Source organism: Ruditapes philippinarum, unplaced genomic scaffold (assembly GCF_026571515.1).
Source record: "Ruditapes philippinarum isolate M1 unplaced genomic scaffold, ASM2657151v2 ctg7099_1_1_1_1, whole genome shotgun sequence".
Classification (NCBI taxonomy): domain Eukaryota; kingdom Metazoa; phylum Mollusca; class Bivalvia; order Venerida; family Veneridae; genus Ruditapes; species Ruditapes philippinarum.
In genome coordinates, this window is record NW_026864423.1 from 14,976 (window position 1) to 30,217 (window position 15,242).

The window sequence follows — 15,242 nt, forward strand, 5'->3', positions numbered from 1 at the left end:
CTGGAACCGGAAGTAATTATTTTGGCCTCTTCCACCAGTCAAGAACAATGCCAGTCTGCACATCCGCCCAGTTAAACCAGTCTACTGTACAATGCATTAACTATTTAATTTTTTTACTATGCCGATATTGAAAACCCTTAACTTTAGTAAAAGTTTGTTTTAAATTAAAGCAGGAAAAATCCTTTGCATAAATTTCGAAGGTTAAGTTATTCTTGTTCTAACACATGATATATACCATAGACTTTATACATGTATACGTTTTTTCCCCAAATTGTCTATTATTATAGTAACAGCGATTTAGTTCTGATAGGTAATATTGCCAATTGTAAGTTATTAGTTTAATTAAAAAATATCTATTTCATGCCACCTGGGATGAAAGCTTAAGGTCAATATGAGCCACCCTCTGTTCCGCTTCCTGTATAGCATATATAACCAATGGCACAGGACGTGATTTATATAACATAAACCCATTCATATATGGCCATATAAACTGTCAAAAGTTTTTAAAACGAATTGATGATAATGTACAAATACCTCTTTATTTTGGTTATAAAAAGAGAAAATAATTTACAATTTTGCTATGCATAGCCGTGTTAATTGAAAATATAAACGTCACGATTATTCAAATCGACGTTACAGACGTGAAATTTCACAAGAATGAAGCGTTCCTTATCACTGTAAAAAATATCTAGACCAATGGTCCTACTTAGCTTAAACGTAAAGATACATGCCTCCATATGAGCTCAAAAAATTAAAGAAAATCAACCTTAAATAAAATGTACTAAGATTATAAGAGAAGTAGAAATATTTATAATTCACTCAATAATTTACATGTTACATGCAATGAATGACTGATTTAGCACTTATTTATCACCCCATTTCTACTGCGTGAGTCACGGAGTAAGGGCTTTTTTTGTATATTTTGACATTTACTTGATAATTTACGTGGACTGAAGCTGACGTTTGAAATGTGTTATTAACTTTCTTTGTTCACTTATAAAGAAAGATAATTTATTGACGTATACATTCAGTACATATAGTCATTTCACACACATTTGTATAACTTACAATTAAACACGATATCACGGTACATGAACAAAAGTTGTGGCACAAAATATTCAATTTACATATTTTTGGAGAATGAACGTTAACATTAACGTTAACAGCATTTAGTACTAAAGTAAGCTTAGCTATGAAAAAGCGTTTACATTCTTAAAGATAAAAAAGTGGATTTTAAAATTAATTATATGCTGTGATAAGATTGCATTTAGCAGTGATCCATAATTGACACATTATCAAGTAACTTAAGAACTCAAATATAACGAGACAAATTTATACATTGATTTACAGAGCATTAAGTAGTTCAATTTGATGCTTTGTAGCATAAAACAAATATTTACCTAAACCTATACTGTATATAATTTTACTTTTTAATACATTTTCCTTTTTTTTTTTTTTTTTTAATAAGCTTGAATCTGGAGGCATGCTACTTTAAACAACCCGAAAACGTATCTTTTACATCCAAGTAACCTTTCAACGAAACTAAATGATAATTATATACAATCTAATAGTCTATTATTACAATTTAATAAAACTACTTATATATATGACTACACGATATTCAACCATAAAATAATAAAACAATTTCCCACCACAATATAATATAAACACAATGCATACAATATCCATTGAGTTTAGTCTCTGTCATGTCATTTGTTCAGATAATCTATATAATATAAATATATAAAAATGGCTCAGCGTCATTAAAGTGCACCAAAAATCATTCACTTCTTCGGCAAATTTAGGAATGTTTACATGTAAGGCATATGAGAAAATCTATTGTCAGCAGTTCTGTTGCAGATCTTTATAAACAGTATTTGAGCTGTGTCATGACAAAACACACATATTGGGTTTGCGACCAGCATGGATCCAGACCAGCCTGCGCATCCGCGCAGTCTGATCAGGATCCATACTGTTCGCTATCAGTTTCTCTACTTGTAATAGAGTTGGTAAGCGAACAGCATGGATCCTGATCAGACTGCGCGGATTGGTCTGGATCCATGCTGGTCGCAAACGCATTATGTTGGTTTTGTCGTGACGTGGCTTATTTTATTTTTTGACACGTATCCTCTGCACTTATCGTTTGCAACAAGCACAGCAGCAACAGCAGCAGACGACAATACCGATGATAATCAGCAATCCCACAATGCCACAAACAATCGGTACCCATCTATAATAAAAGACAAAAATGCACATTAATTTTATTGTTTCATATTTTTCACATAACAAATCAATTTTGTAAGACTATAAACTATTTACTCTACCCTAATTCCATATTCCATATAATTTCTGTATATAGATCAAAAGCAAAAAAGATGTTACCATGAAAGAATCAATTTAATGAGGACAAAACCAATTTTTTTAAATCATTCTAATCAATTTAATTTCATTGGATATATAGTATTTTATTTGAAAAATGTGAGAAGAAGTAATTAATTGGAAAATGTTTCCAAGTCCTTCAAGATTTTAACAGGGGGGGGGGGGACACGTAACTAGTGCCGATACGAGATTTGAAAGTTTTTGTTCTATATAATAACAAGAATAACAAGTTAGGTCATGCTATGACAAATATTTCCTTTCAGAGAATCAGACCTTTCTTTTCGTTTTATTTTTGCTTTCTTTTCGTACAGTTCTTGCGCTCTGGTATCTTCTATAATAATTATTTACATGTAAGTAGTTCATTTTTATCACGGTCAAAATTGTATTTTACTCCACAAATAATTTTCACCAGAAAAAGGTTTGGCTATGGTGGCTGATTTGGAACGCTTTTGTGTTGGCGCTAGCGACAACAGGACAAAGCGCCAAACGGCGCGTTGTCGGACTTTCGTCTTGTCATCCTCTCGCTAGCGATTTACGCCAAACGCCAAATGTCACAATGCCGCTCGGTTCAAATCTAAGGATTGGCTTATAAGCCAAGCGACAGAGCGACATCGCGACAACGCTATCGACAACGCAACGCGCAATGTACCATAGAAAACGGTTTGTTTTATCATATTATAGCATAAAATCGGCTATTTTTCCCTCTTTTGCCCATGTTATAACGGGACCAAAACCATGTGTTAACATAGTCACGCGCTCTTGTTATAGCCCGGTTTCACCTATGCGCAATACATACAGGGCCCAGTAAACAAACAAACAAAAAATGACGATTTGGCCTGTTTGCCGAAGAGTCATGCGTTCTTGTTATATTGAAATTTATTGATTCGAGGGCCTCAGTCGCATATTCCAGTAACTATGCCGGAAAAACGGCGTATAGACAGCGGTGCTAATCTTGGTTGTCGCCCTTTCTAAGAAACGGACAGTTGTCAATGTAAACAAATACAGTAGAATCTACCTGTCATTCAGTTTAACACTCCGATTAACTTACAAAACTAGAGAACACAAAATTAATATGAGAAAATGTTTTTTATTTATGTTAATGTTGATAAATGCTCTTTATATTTCTTTGAGAGAATAATGCTTAGTGCCTGATTTTTTTATAAACTTGTTTGCTTGAGAAAAAAAAAACGATTCTGATGTCACTGATCTTTTTTCTATCGTCAATCTGAAATCACTCTAAGAATTTCTGAGGGTCATGTTTTGTCTTGGGTAGAGGGTACAGTAATGTAACGGTTTTTTTCTTGAGATAATAAATCTTCAAAGGCCAAGCTTTGTTAAATCAATTAAAATTCAAAATTTCGATCGGTTCCGAAAATTTTCCAAGTTGTTGGCCCCGGAAAAATGAAACGCATACGTAAAACATAGAATTGGATAAATACCGTCCAGGCACAAGAATTTAATGTTATTGTGTTTTGTATAAACTATGCATCACGAATCTGTTTGAAAATTTTATGCTATAATAGCGTCAACGCACGTTTATTTCGTGTTATAAAGTCTGCAGAGTCCCTCGGAACTGTTGGAGCCCTCGCCCTACCGGGCTCGGGCACCAACCGTTCCTCGGGACTCTGCAGACGTTATAACACGGAAAAACGTGCGTTAACCCTATAAAAGAAGCGTTTCATATGATGGATGATGTACACTTTGCGCGCTGCGTAGTCGATAGCGACAACACTACCTATATCGTTATTGCCTTTTCGTATTGTCGTCTTGTCGCTAGCGGCAAACGGCGCGTTGTCGCACTGTCGTCTTGTCGCTAGCGAAGCACGCCAAATCAGCCACCATAGTTTCATGTTCTTCTATTTATATACACTCCTGCGCATCGGTCGAATGTTTCACTTAAGGCCTCAACAGACGGTAGGATTTTGAAGTACAACACCAATTAAAACTGAGATGTACAGACAAATCTTAATGTATGAATGCTACTATTTCTTGATTTCGGAAACCTTAAGTCAAGATGTAAGGGATAGGACATGTTCTATTTTAAAAATCTTGTCGTACAAATTTTTACAGACATACCACAATGACAAGTAACAGATAATCAAATCATCTCCTGATAATGGGTGTAATGAATGAAATTCCAGAACAATTAGGGCTAAAAGGTAAACATAGTAGTAAGATGGGGTAAAAATGATGTTGAAAAACTCTTCAGGAGACCCAAAGTTGTGTTATGTTCGAATCCCAAATTATTCCGAAAATGATTATGTCACGGTATTAAATTGTTCTCTAATTAGGGGAAGGGAGGTAGTTTGTATGCGGCCAGATAGCTTAGCCAGTAGAGCCGCAATACGGTATTCCGAGGGTCCGTGGTTTGAGTCTTGGTCAGGCTTCACATAAAAAAAAATATATTATATATATTTTTTTAAATGGAGGTGTTTGAATCATTACTCATGGCGAAAAAAAAGTAGTGAGTAAAGTATGTAAAGGATCAATGTAAAGGGATCCTTTTTAGGGGAAACCTCAGATGATTCTTACAGTGTAGAATTACCGTCTGAATGCAAGTGTTGTATAGCTTTAAAGATTGTACATCTTATCTCTAATTAGTGCTGTACGTAGAACTAAATCCTCCCGTCTATTGAGGCGTGACTCACTTCAGCGTGAGTGCATTCAGTAAGCTGTGAAGGGAGCGTACTATTTATACATTTAAGTCAAACTATTTTTCGTTTCCTGTTTGGAGCAAACAAGTTCCTGACTGCAAATAATGTCAAGTGAAAGGTTTGACGAGTGAAAGGTTTCTTCAATCTATTTTACAAAACCTATAGTTTCATGATTACAGAAATTGAAAGTTAAGAAAATATAGCAATAGACAGAGCATATTAGTTTAGTTTAAACCTATTTATTTAAGCTCGATTGTGAAGCAAGTTCATGCAATTTATATTAATCACTTTCGAGTCTGTTTCATGGAACCAACCAGTACTGTCATATTAAGTAACATGGTCGTGACCCGAGTATGCTTCGAACTCATGACCCCTGGGTTTCAAGGCAAACACCTTAACCACTAGGCCACTGCTGTCCTTTTAATCCCTTCGAGTCACTGACGGATAGGAAAACTTCAAGTACCATACTAAATACTTACATATGCTGACTTAGCCAGTCTTTAACGCAATCTTCATTTTGGTTCTTAGTCGCAGGTATCTGCCTGCTGGAATCGTCGCAGCATTCTTTATATTCAATGCCTAGTCTTATGCAACAGTAATCCGGACATAGTTCTGCTTTATGTTCTTTTCCGGAAATGTCCGTGTAACTTCCACAGCAGTCCGCGGCTTCTGAGCCCTGACCTGTCAACATAAACAATCTTTGCAGTTGAATTTTGTATGAGGTGGGCATATGCGCTATTGATCCGGATATAGATTGTATTTGACAATGCTACAGGCGAACGCGATGGAATATCAACATTATTGAACTCGATAACACACATGCCATAATTATCTGGGAAAACTATGTACAAAAAGCAGCATTCTGAACATCTCGGCCGAAGTTTGACGGAAAGAGCCGAGAAGACGCGACTACGGACCCCAGTCATGTCAGGGTTAATTTTGAAAGATTGCCACGGAGTATTAGCCACAGATATGTATTTTTAATCAAAAGTAGGTCACTGTACGACGGCCAATGAGAACCTTAATGTATACATGTAGTAACCCGAGACAATATAAAGAGGAGGAGGTAGCCATACATCTGCAAAACTAACAATAATAAAACACAATTAAACAATATATACAATTTAAACGCCAAACAATACGCCTACACATTTACAAGAACAACCGTCATTCTTTTGAACGTATAAATTAATTATGATAAACACTGAAGGATGAACGATTGCTTCAAAGGTAAGTCGTGTGTGTTTATCTCGTATCTAATTTACATCAACTAAATCTTAGAGAAGCGTGCCCTAAGATTCAGCCAATGCCATTAAAATGTCTGATATTTTCGTATTAGATTATCTTCTTATAAATAGTTCATTGAAAAATAAAGAACTTTAGCGAAACGTTTTAAAAAATCGAATATTAGGTTTAAATATGCGTTTAAGAGATATTTTCAAAATCCGTATACAAAATTGTATAATTGATGAAAAATATTATTACACGTCATAACTTTACCCCAACAAGAACACAGTCTGGGGTATTCCTGCATTTGCTGCAAGTTTATAAATATCTACAGTGATCTAGCAGATATGTTTTTACTACTGGTAAACAAAAAAACCTGATTTCATTTTGTATCTGATTTTTTTTTGTAAGAGTTAGCTCGTTTAAAAGTTTCTAGAAGTTAAAGGTGTATATAATGCGAAAACTGCCTTTTTGTGCACTGTGGGCGGCTAGGTCAACCGCACATTTTCCATAAGTATTTCAAATAATGACAAAAACAATAGAAATGTATCATTTGGATATTCTTATTAGATGCTGCATAAAAAGTGTTGATAAAGTACTAGATCTAAGTGTTTTAGAATGATCATTAATTATCTGATAAAAAATATTATTTTGTTCTAGAACAATTTTTTATCTGTTCTATGAATATATTTGATATTGTATCATGTATTTTCCGCTTGCCAACAACTTCCATGTTTAATTCGTTCGTGGTTTGTTGTCATATTTAATACTAAATACTATCAAATTATCAATGTATTTATATTTATTCATTGTTTTACAGACCAAATCACTTTAAACACAAACTATTTGGCATTTTGGATTTCGTTATCAAAAACAACATCATAACTATATATAGAACAGAAATGATTAGCACAAAACTGGGGGGCGTGTTACTTTAACCAAACATATTTAACCTTCAAAAAATGCCCTTAAGAATGTAAACTGTAATTAAGTACAAGTAACAACAATGACATACAAAACAAGAGTTGTTTTTAAGCCAGGACATTGTCCTTAAAGTAATACATACATGTACACAATCGTGTTTACATACTGTATACGTATCTTGTTTTCTGATACCGTCGGAGAAGAAAATAGAAAAAAAAAACTTAACCTGTGTAATAACGTATTATTTATAAAATATACAATTATTTTTTTTATATTTAAAACGAATCACATGTATAATTATATAAAAAAAATAATTACCTGATAATACAAACAAAACAACACCGATAATCAACAACAACTTAAGCATTTTCACGGTATTTACACTATCACTATCGTCTACGCTATGCCGTTTGCCTTACTGTGAGTAATAATCATTTTGAAGAGGGCCCGTGAAGGGTGTTTTGATAAGCATCAATAATTAAACGGACACTATTGTTATCAATTCAATTCACTTCGAAAAAGTCATTTTGATCATGTATATTTGATTACCATGCATTTAAACATTTTCTTATTAAGTAAATAAAAATCCTCTCAAATTCTAGGGCGTATTATTGTTTATTTTCCTTTCATTTTCTTCTAAAGTCGATAAGAAACAGCTTCGGAACGCCTCTTAGTTTCGGAAAATACGTATTTCAAAATACAGGAAAAAACACTTGATTTGAATAATGTATCTTTATGAATAATATGTCCGGTTTCAATAGTGTTTCATTTTTTCGCATTTTTGTTTTAGTTTTTACTTAAAATGTATTATTTATTGTCTGAATCGATAGATCGGACAACTTTTATCTTGCATAATCCGATAGAAGATGAATCATTCAATCTAATTGTATTGAACATATTTCATCCGCCCGCGAGGCATGCACATATACAATTTGTTTTGTAAATCCAACCCGAGAACACAATGTTATGTCACAGATGTCATTATATACTGTCTGGACAGGCTTATAAATCAATCAATAATCGTTGCATAATTCGAAACTATCTGATAAACTGAAATGATATATGTACAAACAATTATAACATAGACCTCTATACGTGTATAAGCTTCGATCTTTAAGTGGTTTTATTATTCTTACGTTTTGGACTTTCTTTAGGGATTCTGTATTTCTCTATTTTATTATTCTTAGATTTCTTGGAGTTCTCTGAAGTAGTGTTATTAGACTTTTTGTGAATTGAAGGTCAGTGGGGGTAATAAATCATGCATAACTTATTCTTTTAAATTGTTTTTATTATATATACATGTTTCTTATTACTCTGTATAAAGTGGCAATGTTTCAATGCTATGTAGATGTGTATACTGTTATGTATTGAAATGATAGCAGCGCAGTTGCATATCCTATAAAAAAAATTCCAAGTGTAAGTTGCGCGCCATTTTTTTTCATTTAGATTCAAAATGACTATATTTTGGTAGTAAATTGTATAGTTATATTATATTTGGTAGAAAATGTTTACATTTAATTATATTATATTTAGAAGTAAAATGTATAATTATATTATATTTGGAAGTAAAATGTATAATTACAGTGTATATTATATTTGGTAGTAAAATGTATGATTATATTATAGTTGGTAGTAAAATGTATGATTGTATTATATTTAGTAGTAAAATTATGATTATATTACATTTGATAGTAAAATGTATACATGTAATTATATTATAATAGTATTCGGTAGTAAAATGTATAATTATGTTATATTTAGTAGTAAAATGTACATATATATTATATTTAGTAGTAAAATGTATAATAATGTTATATTTGCTAGTAAAATGTATGATTATATTATATTTGGTATATTTCGAGGTAAAATTTCATTGTTCTTTTCTTTTTTAAACTAAGCTACTTTAGATGTATTACTACTTACATTAATTAATCTGATTTCTCATTGTTTTAAATGTTTCATTTAATTATTAACATAATAAAATGTTTTGTTCATAAATTTCATTTAAATATCACACTTATAATTAATCTAAATCAATACCGTTTTTATACTAAAAAGCAATAACAGTTATTTTGTATACCATTTCAGATCAAAATATGACAAGACAATTGTTGTGTAAACACTAAATAATCAAAAGATTGCACTGGTTCTTCAATAACGTTGTTTATTATCGATTACCGGAAGTCAACTCCTATAATGACGTCAATACAATAACATATAAAATGGCGCGTCACGCTAAACGTGACGCTAATATTGGCGCAATAACTCTGTACATGCATATGTACGTAACACTCCGGGGGCCACAATGCTTGTTCAAGATCATATTAAATAAAATAATTATTGTACAAACTGAAATTCAATGAAATGAAGTATTGTAACTTAGAAACTTTAAAATCAGATATATCTAGTGAATTAAATTACAAGTTCGATCAATCAAATAAATTCATAAACTGTCTCTGATAGTAAACCACTATTACAATTAGTTTCAAATCATTGTTATTATACTCTTATTGTAATTAACCGGTAAAGCTTCACTGATTATATATAACAAATGTCAATTTATGTTTCAAAGGCATGCGCGAAAAATTGGTGCCAGCAAATGCACGTGAATCACGTGTACAATGTTATTTAAGTTCTAGTGGGTACAGCTTGGCAATAGGTCGTGTAGTAATTCCTCGTCTGGATTTAACACGGGCTGCTCGAATATGTCCATCACCTCCAGTTACTACATCTTCTATAATTCCTAATGACCAGCGATTCCTTGGTAAATACTCGTCCATGTATTTGAACCACGTCACCAAACATTGATATTGTCACCATGGTTACCAGATTTCTGTGAAACTCTCGCAACGATGTGAGGTATTCGTGTTTCCGATCTTGACCAAAAAATGATCAAGCGTTGCAGTCTTAAATACTGAACAATTTACCGGCCGATTCTTGGGTTAATTCCTTTGTTGTGGGATCTCTGTCGTCTGGATAAATAGGGGAGGTAATCCTTCGTCCGTATAGTAGATGCGATGGTGTTAATGGTTCTTCATCTTTGGTATCTGTATATGTATATGTAAGAGGGCGGTCAATTGATAATGCATTCTATTTCTGTTACAAGTGTACGAAAGAACTTCCATGCTTATTAATGATTTCCAAAGCACTTTTCTGATACATGTCTTGGTAATACCTATAAGTCTCTCCCACCAACCACCATACCAAGGGCATGTTGCGGGATAAAAGTCCATGAAATATTGTGTGTTGCCAAAAATCTCGTCCTTCAGGATTTTGGCAGTGGCTATATATGTAAGGGCGTTATCCGACATTATAATTTTTGGAATTGATTTTCTAACTGAAGAAACGCCGTAGAGCCAAAATGAATGATTCCACAGTCATATCTGGCACAATCTCTAAATGGATAGCTCGTGTATTTGCGCCACGTGAAAAGACAAAATATATGCCTTTTTGTAGATCTCCATGAGGTGTTTTTACTGTCAATGCTCCAGTGAAATCTATCCCTGTCACAGTGAATGGTGGTGCTTGTTTCAATCTGTTGCTCGGTAAAGGGTGTGGGCGTCGGGAATACTATATGCTTTACCTGTTACCTTGCGGCACGTGACGCACGAGCGAACAATTTTCCGGACACGTTGACGAATACTTGGAATCCAGTACTTTTGACGAAGAAATGTGACAGTATTTGCTGTACCGGAATGAAGCTGAACAATATGTGCGTCCTTTATGATAAGGTCTGTAAATTGATGTTTAGACGGAAGAAGGTACGGGAATCTCGTGCTTTCTTGTAACGGTGCATTATGTAATCTACCGCCGCAACGAATTAGCTTATCGTCATCCATAAAAAGATCTAGCTGTGTTACTATAGTTGGTCTTCTTGATCTGCTAGATTTGTTTTTCTAACAGGTACTTTATCACTTCTGGGAAATTTTGTCGTTGCACATGTATTATTAGTTTGTCTGGCTGCTACATCCATCTCGTGTGTCTCTAAAGGTCACGTATTTTCTCTGAACGTCTGCAATTGTTAACAAATCGGTTGACGTAGGCCGTAACACGTAATAGTTTCATATATGAATTATATCTCTGGAAGTCTAGAATCTCTATAATATTTGGTGTTTGTAATGAGTCTCTTGAGGCCGTCAAAACAGTTGTTTCACATATAGGATTGTCATATTCAACAAACTGGTAATCGTTCCTTGGAAATGCTCTCTCATCCGCCAGCCATTTAGGGCCATGCATCCACAATGGATTATTTTGAATTTTTTCGTAGGTAAGTCCTCTCGATAAAAGGTCTGCAGGATTCTCATGAGTCGGGCAATACTGCCATTGAAAACCATTAGACATCTCTTGTATTTCCTTTACACGATTTGAAACAAATATCGGTTGTTTCTTGGCTGAAGAAATCCAACTCAACACGATTTGACTATCGCTCCATAGATATATACTTTTACAATCAATAGCTGACTTTATATGTTGACAAAGTCTTGCTGCAAGAAGTGCTGCACAAAGTTCTAGCTTTGGAACTGTAAGCTGCTTAATTGGGGCTACTTTACTCTTCGCCATGATGAGTATGCTTTCGTTACCGGAAACGAGATATGCGCATGCTCCATACGCTTTAATGCTTGAATCGGCGAAAATATGCAGGCTTTCATCTTTGTGTGTGGATTTTGGGAAATATTGCCGGCTGAATTTTATTCCGGTGGCCTTGACTAAATCTTCTCTTATCTTTATCCATTCCGTAATTATTTCTTCGGGTAAAACCTCATCCCAGTCGAAGTTTTGTTTCCATAGCAACTGTATCAACATTTTTCCTCTAACAGTAATTGGACAGAGCAATCCCAACGGATCAAAGATTGATGACGACTCTTTCAAAATCTCCCTTTTAGTTAATAACAAGTCATTACTTGGGTTTGAAATCTTTGGCGAATACGACATTTCATCGGCTGAAGGATCCCAACGCATTCCCAGGGTCTTTGTGACTGTATCCTTGTCGCCGACTTCATCGGACTGGATAATTCTACGTAATTTTGGGTTGTTTGAGCTCCAGGATCTCAAATTAAAGCGTGCTTGCTGGAACAGGTGTCTGCTGTCTTTGTAGAAATCCAACAGTGAATTCTCATCTGGTATGCTTGCAAGAATATTGTCTTACATATTTAACGCTTCCTTGACTCGGTCTGTAATGCTTTACATTGATGTAAAATCTAAATGTTTCAATAATAACTGGCGTTCAAGAATGATGGTGAGCACGTTGCCTCCAAAAAAGCACTGACTTGAAAACGGTATAATCTGAAGAGAACTATCTGGATCATTTGGATCTGATAGCCAAAAAAACGGGTGACGGTCACGGTCCGTCTTGATGTAAAGGCTGACGTTTAAGAATGCTTTCTCAATAATCGCCAGTGCAGACAGCAAAAATTTGTTGTAAACCGGAAACGCAGTAATATTGAAGTTCAAAGTTCCGTTAAGTTGTGGTGGTATATTCCATCAGAAATCATTTTTAAACTTGGAAAAATTCTTAGAATGATCTGGCAACTGCAAACTCATAAACGATACGAATGGGTGTGGTTGCCGAGTCTTTTTCTCACAGGATGATGGGGAATGTAGTGTACTTTTGGTCGTGGTAATAATGGGGTCGGGACTAATGTGTCGTCTATACTATGAGACAATGGCTCTATAACCTTCTCTATAAATCCTCTCTGTTCCTGCTCGTAAATAATATCTCCATATTTCTTTAGAAGTTCTGGGTCTTTTTTCAATCTATTTACAAAATTTATAGTTCTTCGTCGGCTTATGTTCTCGTTACTTGATAGAAAAGGATGGTCATCTTTCCATGGTAATTTGGCAATGTATTGTCCATTACTGTACGTAATACTATTGTCCTGATACTCTCTTGTTTTCTCAAAGTTTAACTGTTGGTTTGGTTTCAGTTCAACTCCAATGGACTCCACCTCCCAAAATTTCTCTAAATTTACAACATCTTGTGTTTTCATAGTAATAACGTTCATCATGGATACGGGAATCGACGTAGAATTTATTAGAGTACCTGTTTTCAATGGTCCTGATAGAAGGTATCCGATTTTAGATAGTATAGCTGTAGGCCCGTCTCCTCTAATAACTTGATCTTGTATAACGTCCCAGTAATGATCAGCACCAATAAGAATCTCGATATCAAAATCTTCATCTCCTGAGACTGGATGTGCGAGTTTGAGCCCTTTCAGGTAAGGAAGGTGACCAGCATGTTTGTGATAAGATTTCAGTGGCATGGAAATTTCAGGCACTATCAAAACATTTATAGGAATATTTTCTTTTGCTGTTTCTATATACACGGTTGCTCTGCTTAAATGTCGCACGCGACGCTCTGTGTCTCCGAAACCCGACATGTATAATGTTTCACTTCCGGTGGGCTCCAATTGTAATTTTTGGGCTAGGTGTTCACTTATAAATGAACTCTGGGAACCTTCATCAAATAGGATATTGGCGGAAATGGAGGTACTTTTTGAGGTTACCATGGAAACTGCTGTCTTTAATAATACAGGACCTGTTGTGGTAGAGTGAGCAGAATGTAATACCGAAGTGGAGTTCTTTTTCTCATTGTTGATAACAGGATACTTATCTGTAGATTTGGCTGCTATTTCTACTCCACAAATACTAGTATGATGTCTGCGTGAGCATATTTTACACTTGAATTTAGACTTACAGTCTGTAATCTTGTGGTTTCCCAGACAATTAAAACATAGCCTTCTTTCCTTCACTATCTTCATTCTCTGTTCACGATCTTTACATTTTACACAGTCTATACAAGAGTGCTCTCCCTTACAAAACACGCATCTTTGTCTTTGTGATCGTAAGTTGCTTGGTATGGGTGTATTTTTTCTTTCTGTTCTAGAATGTACTAGAATCAGATTTTGTTAGAAAAGTTGCTGTCGGAATTAAGTCTTGAGGCGTATTCAGCAAATTTCCAGCGTCTAAAATATTGATTTCATCATTCAGTATACATTTCATCAATTCACGCAAAGTCCACGACTGTATCCCGTGCGCACGTGTAATGTTTGTTCTGACCTCTGGCGGTAGTTTTTGAAGGATAACCGGTGTAAGTAGTGAACCGTATGTGGTCTCATTCTGATTCAGTGAAGCTAATGCTCTGATATATGTCTCTGTTGTATCATAGAATTTTCTAACGCTCTGTATAGTATACCTGGGTGCTGGAACTTCTAGTAATGCTTTCATGTAAGTTTGTATAATTCTGTCCTTTTGACCATATCTCTCATGTAACAATGAAATAGCCTGTTCATAATTAACATTAGTTAAGGCAAATCCAGCTATTGTTTGCAAAGCTTCATTTTTAAGACACGACTTCAAGTAATTGAATTTCTGTACTCCGCTAAGTGAAAGATTCGTGTGTATAGCAGACTCGTAAGAATCCCAGAATGAACACCAGTCAAGGACATTTCCGTCGAACTTCGGCAAATCTAACTTTGGTAATTTGTGATATACTGAGCTTTGAGATAAGGACGGTAAGAAATGCATCTGGGAACTATTCTCGCTGATACCTGGCGCACAAATCTCGGATGTTTCGCTTGAAACGGACGCTTGAAATGGCTGAGCATTAGGGTTAAGAGCCGGGGAATTGTAGTTCAAATTTGAAATTGATACCTTCCTAAAATCATGTATCTTCTGTATCTTGGTCTTTAACATGTATATATACTCATCATGCTCAAGAATTTCTGTTTCTATTTGTTCTTCTTCTTCGTCTTGAAAAGAATCAAGGATCTTTTCGTGAATCTCCGTGATCGTCTGCTGTTTCTGTTTGAGGGAATCAATGATCGTCACAAGTTCCTCGTAATCGGCTGCCTCCCGCTGAATTATCTCGAATTTGTTCAGGAGTCGTGTAACTGCGCCTTTGTGACCCTTCTGTATAGAACGTAATTTTGTTGTCATAGTGTTATCCGGTTCGCGGGACCAAAATGTTGTGTAAACACTAAATAATCAAAAGATTGCACTGGTTCTTCAATAACGTTGTTTATTATCGATTACCGGAAGTCAACTCCTATAATGACGTCA

The 15,242-nt window shown here is 34.9% G+C and overlaps 3 protein-coding genes across 3 annotated transcripts; all 3 read right to left on the bottom strand.

Moving 5' to 3' along the window:
- Window positions 1-1,568: 1,568 nt before the first annotated feature.
- LOC132725519 (uncharacterized) lies at window positions 1,569-7,651 on the bottom strand. The gene is made up of 3 exons (XM_060710656.1): window positions 7,503-7,651; window positions 5,513-5,714; window positions 1,569-2,230 (listed from the first exon to the last, which is right to left on the bottom strand). Exons 1-3 carry the CDS (start codon window positions 7,549-7,551, stop codon window positions 2,137-2,139), a joined length of 345 nt encoding a protein of 114 aa, XP_060566639.1. The 5' UTR covers window positions 7,552-7,651; the 3' UTR covers window positions 1,569-2,136.
- A 3,517-nt stretch (window positions 7,652-11,168) lies between these two features.
- LOC132725521 (uncharacterized) lies at window positions 11,169-12,116 on the bottom strand. The gene has a single exon (XM_060710658.1). The coding sequence runs from the start codon at window positions 12,114-12,116 to the stop codon at window positions 11,169-11,171; it is 948 nt and encodes a 315-aa protein (XP_060566641.1).
- Window positions 12,117-12,721: 605 nt separating this feature from the next.
- LOC132725515 (uncharacterized) lies at window positions 12,722-13,942 on the bottom strand. The gene has a single exon (XM_060710649.1). The coding sequence runs from the start codon at window positions 13,940-13,942 to the stop codon at window positions 12,722-12,724; it is 1,221 nt and encodes a 406-aa protein (XP_060566632.1).
- Window positions 13,943-15,242: the final 1,300 nt, after the last annotated feature.

Bases quoted from the DNA above. Each gene is read 5' to 3' on its own strand.
- LOC132725519 (XM_060710656.1), bottom strand. From the start codon at position 7,551: ATGCTTAAGTTGTTGTTGATTATCGGTGTTGTTTTGTTTGTATTATCA. The intron at 5,715-7,502 runs GTAATTATTTTT...TTATGTTGACAG, and splicing joins TGTTTTGTTTGTATTATCAG to GTCAGGGCTCAGAAGCCGCG. The intron at 2,231-5,512 runs GTAAGTATTTAG...CTTTTATTATAG, and splicing joins GACTGGCTAAGTCAGCATAT to ATGGGTACCGATTGTTTGTG.
- LOC132725521 (XM_060710658.1), bottom strand. From the start codon at position 12,116: ATGTCGTATTCGCCAAAGATTTCAAACCCAAGTAATGACTTGTTATTA.
- LOC132725515 (XM_060710649.1), bottom strand. From the start codon at position 13,942: ATGAAGATAGTGAAGGAAAGAAGGCTATGTTTTAATTGTCTGGGAAAC.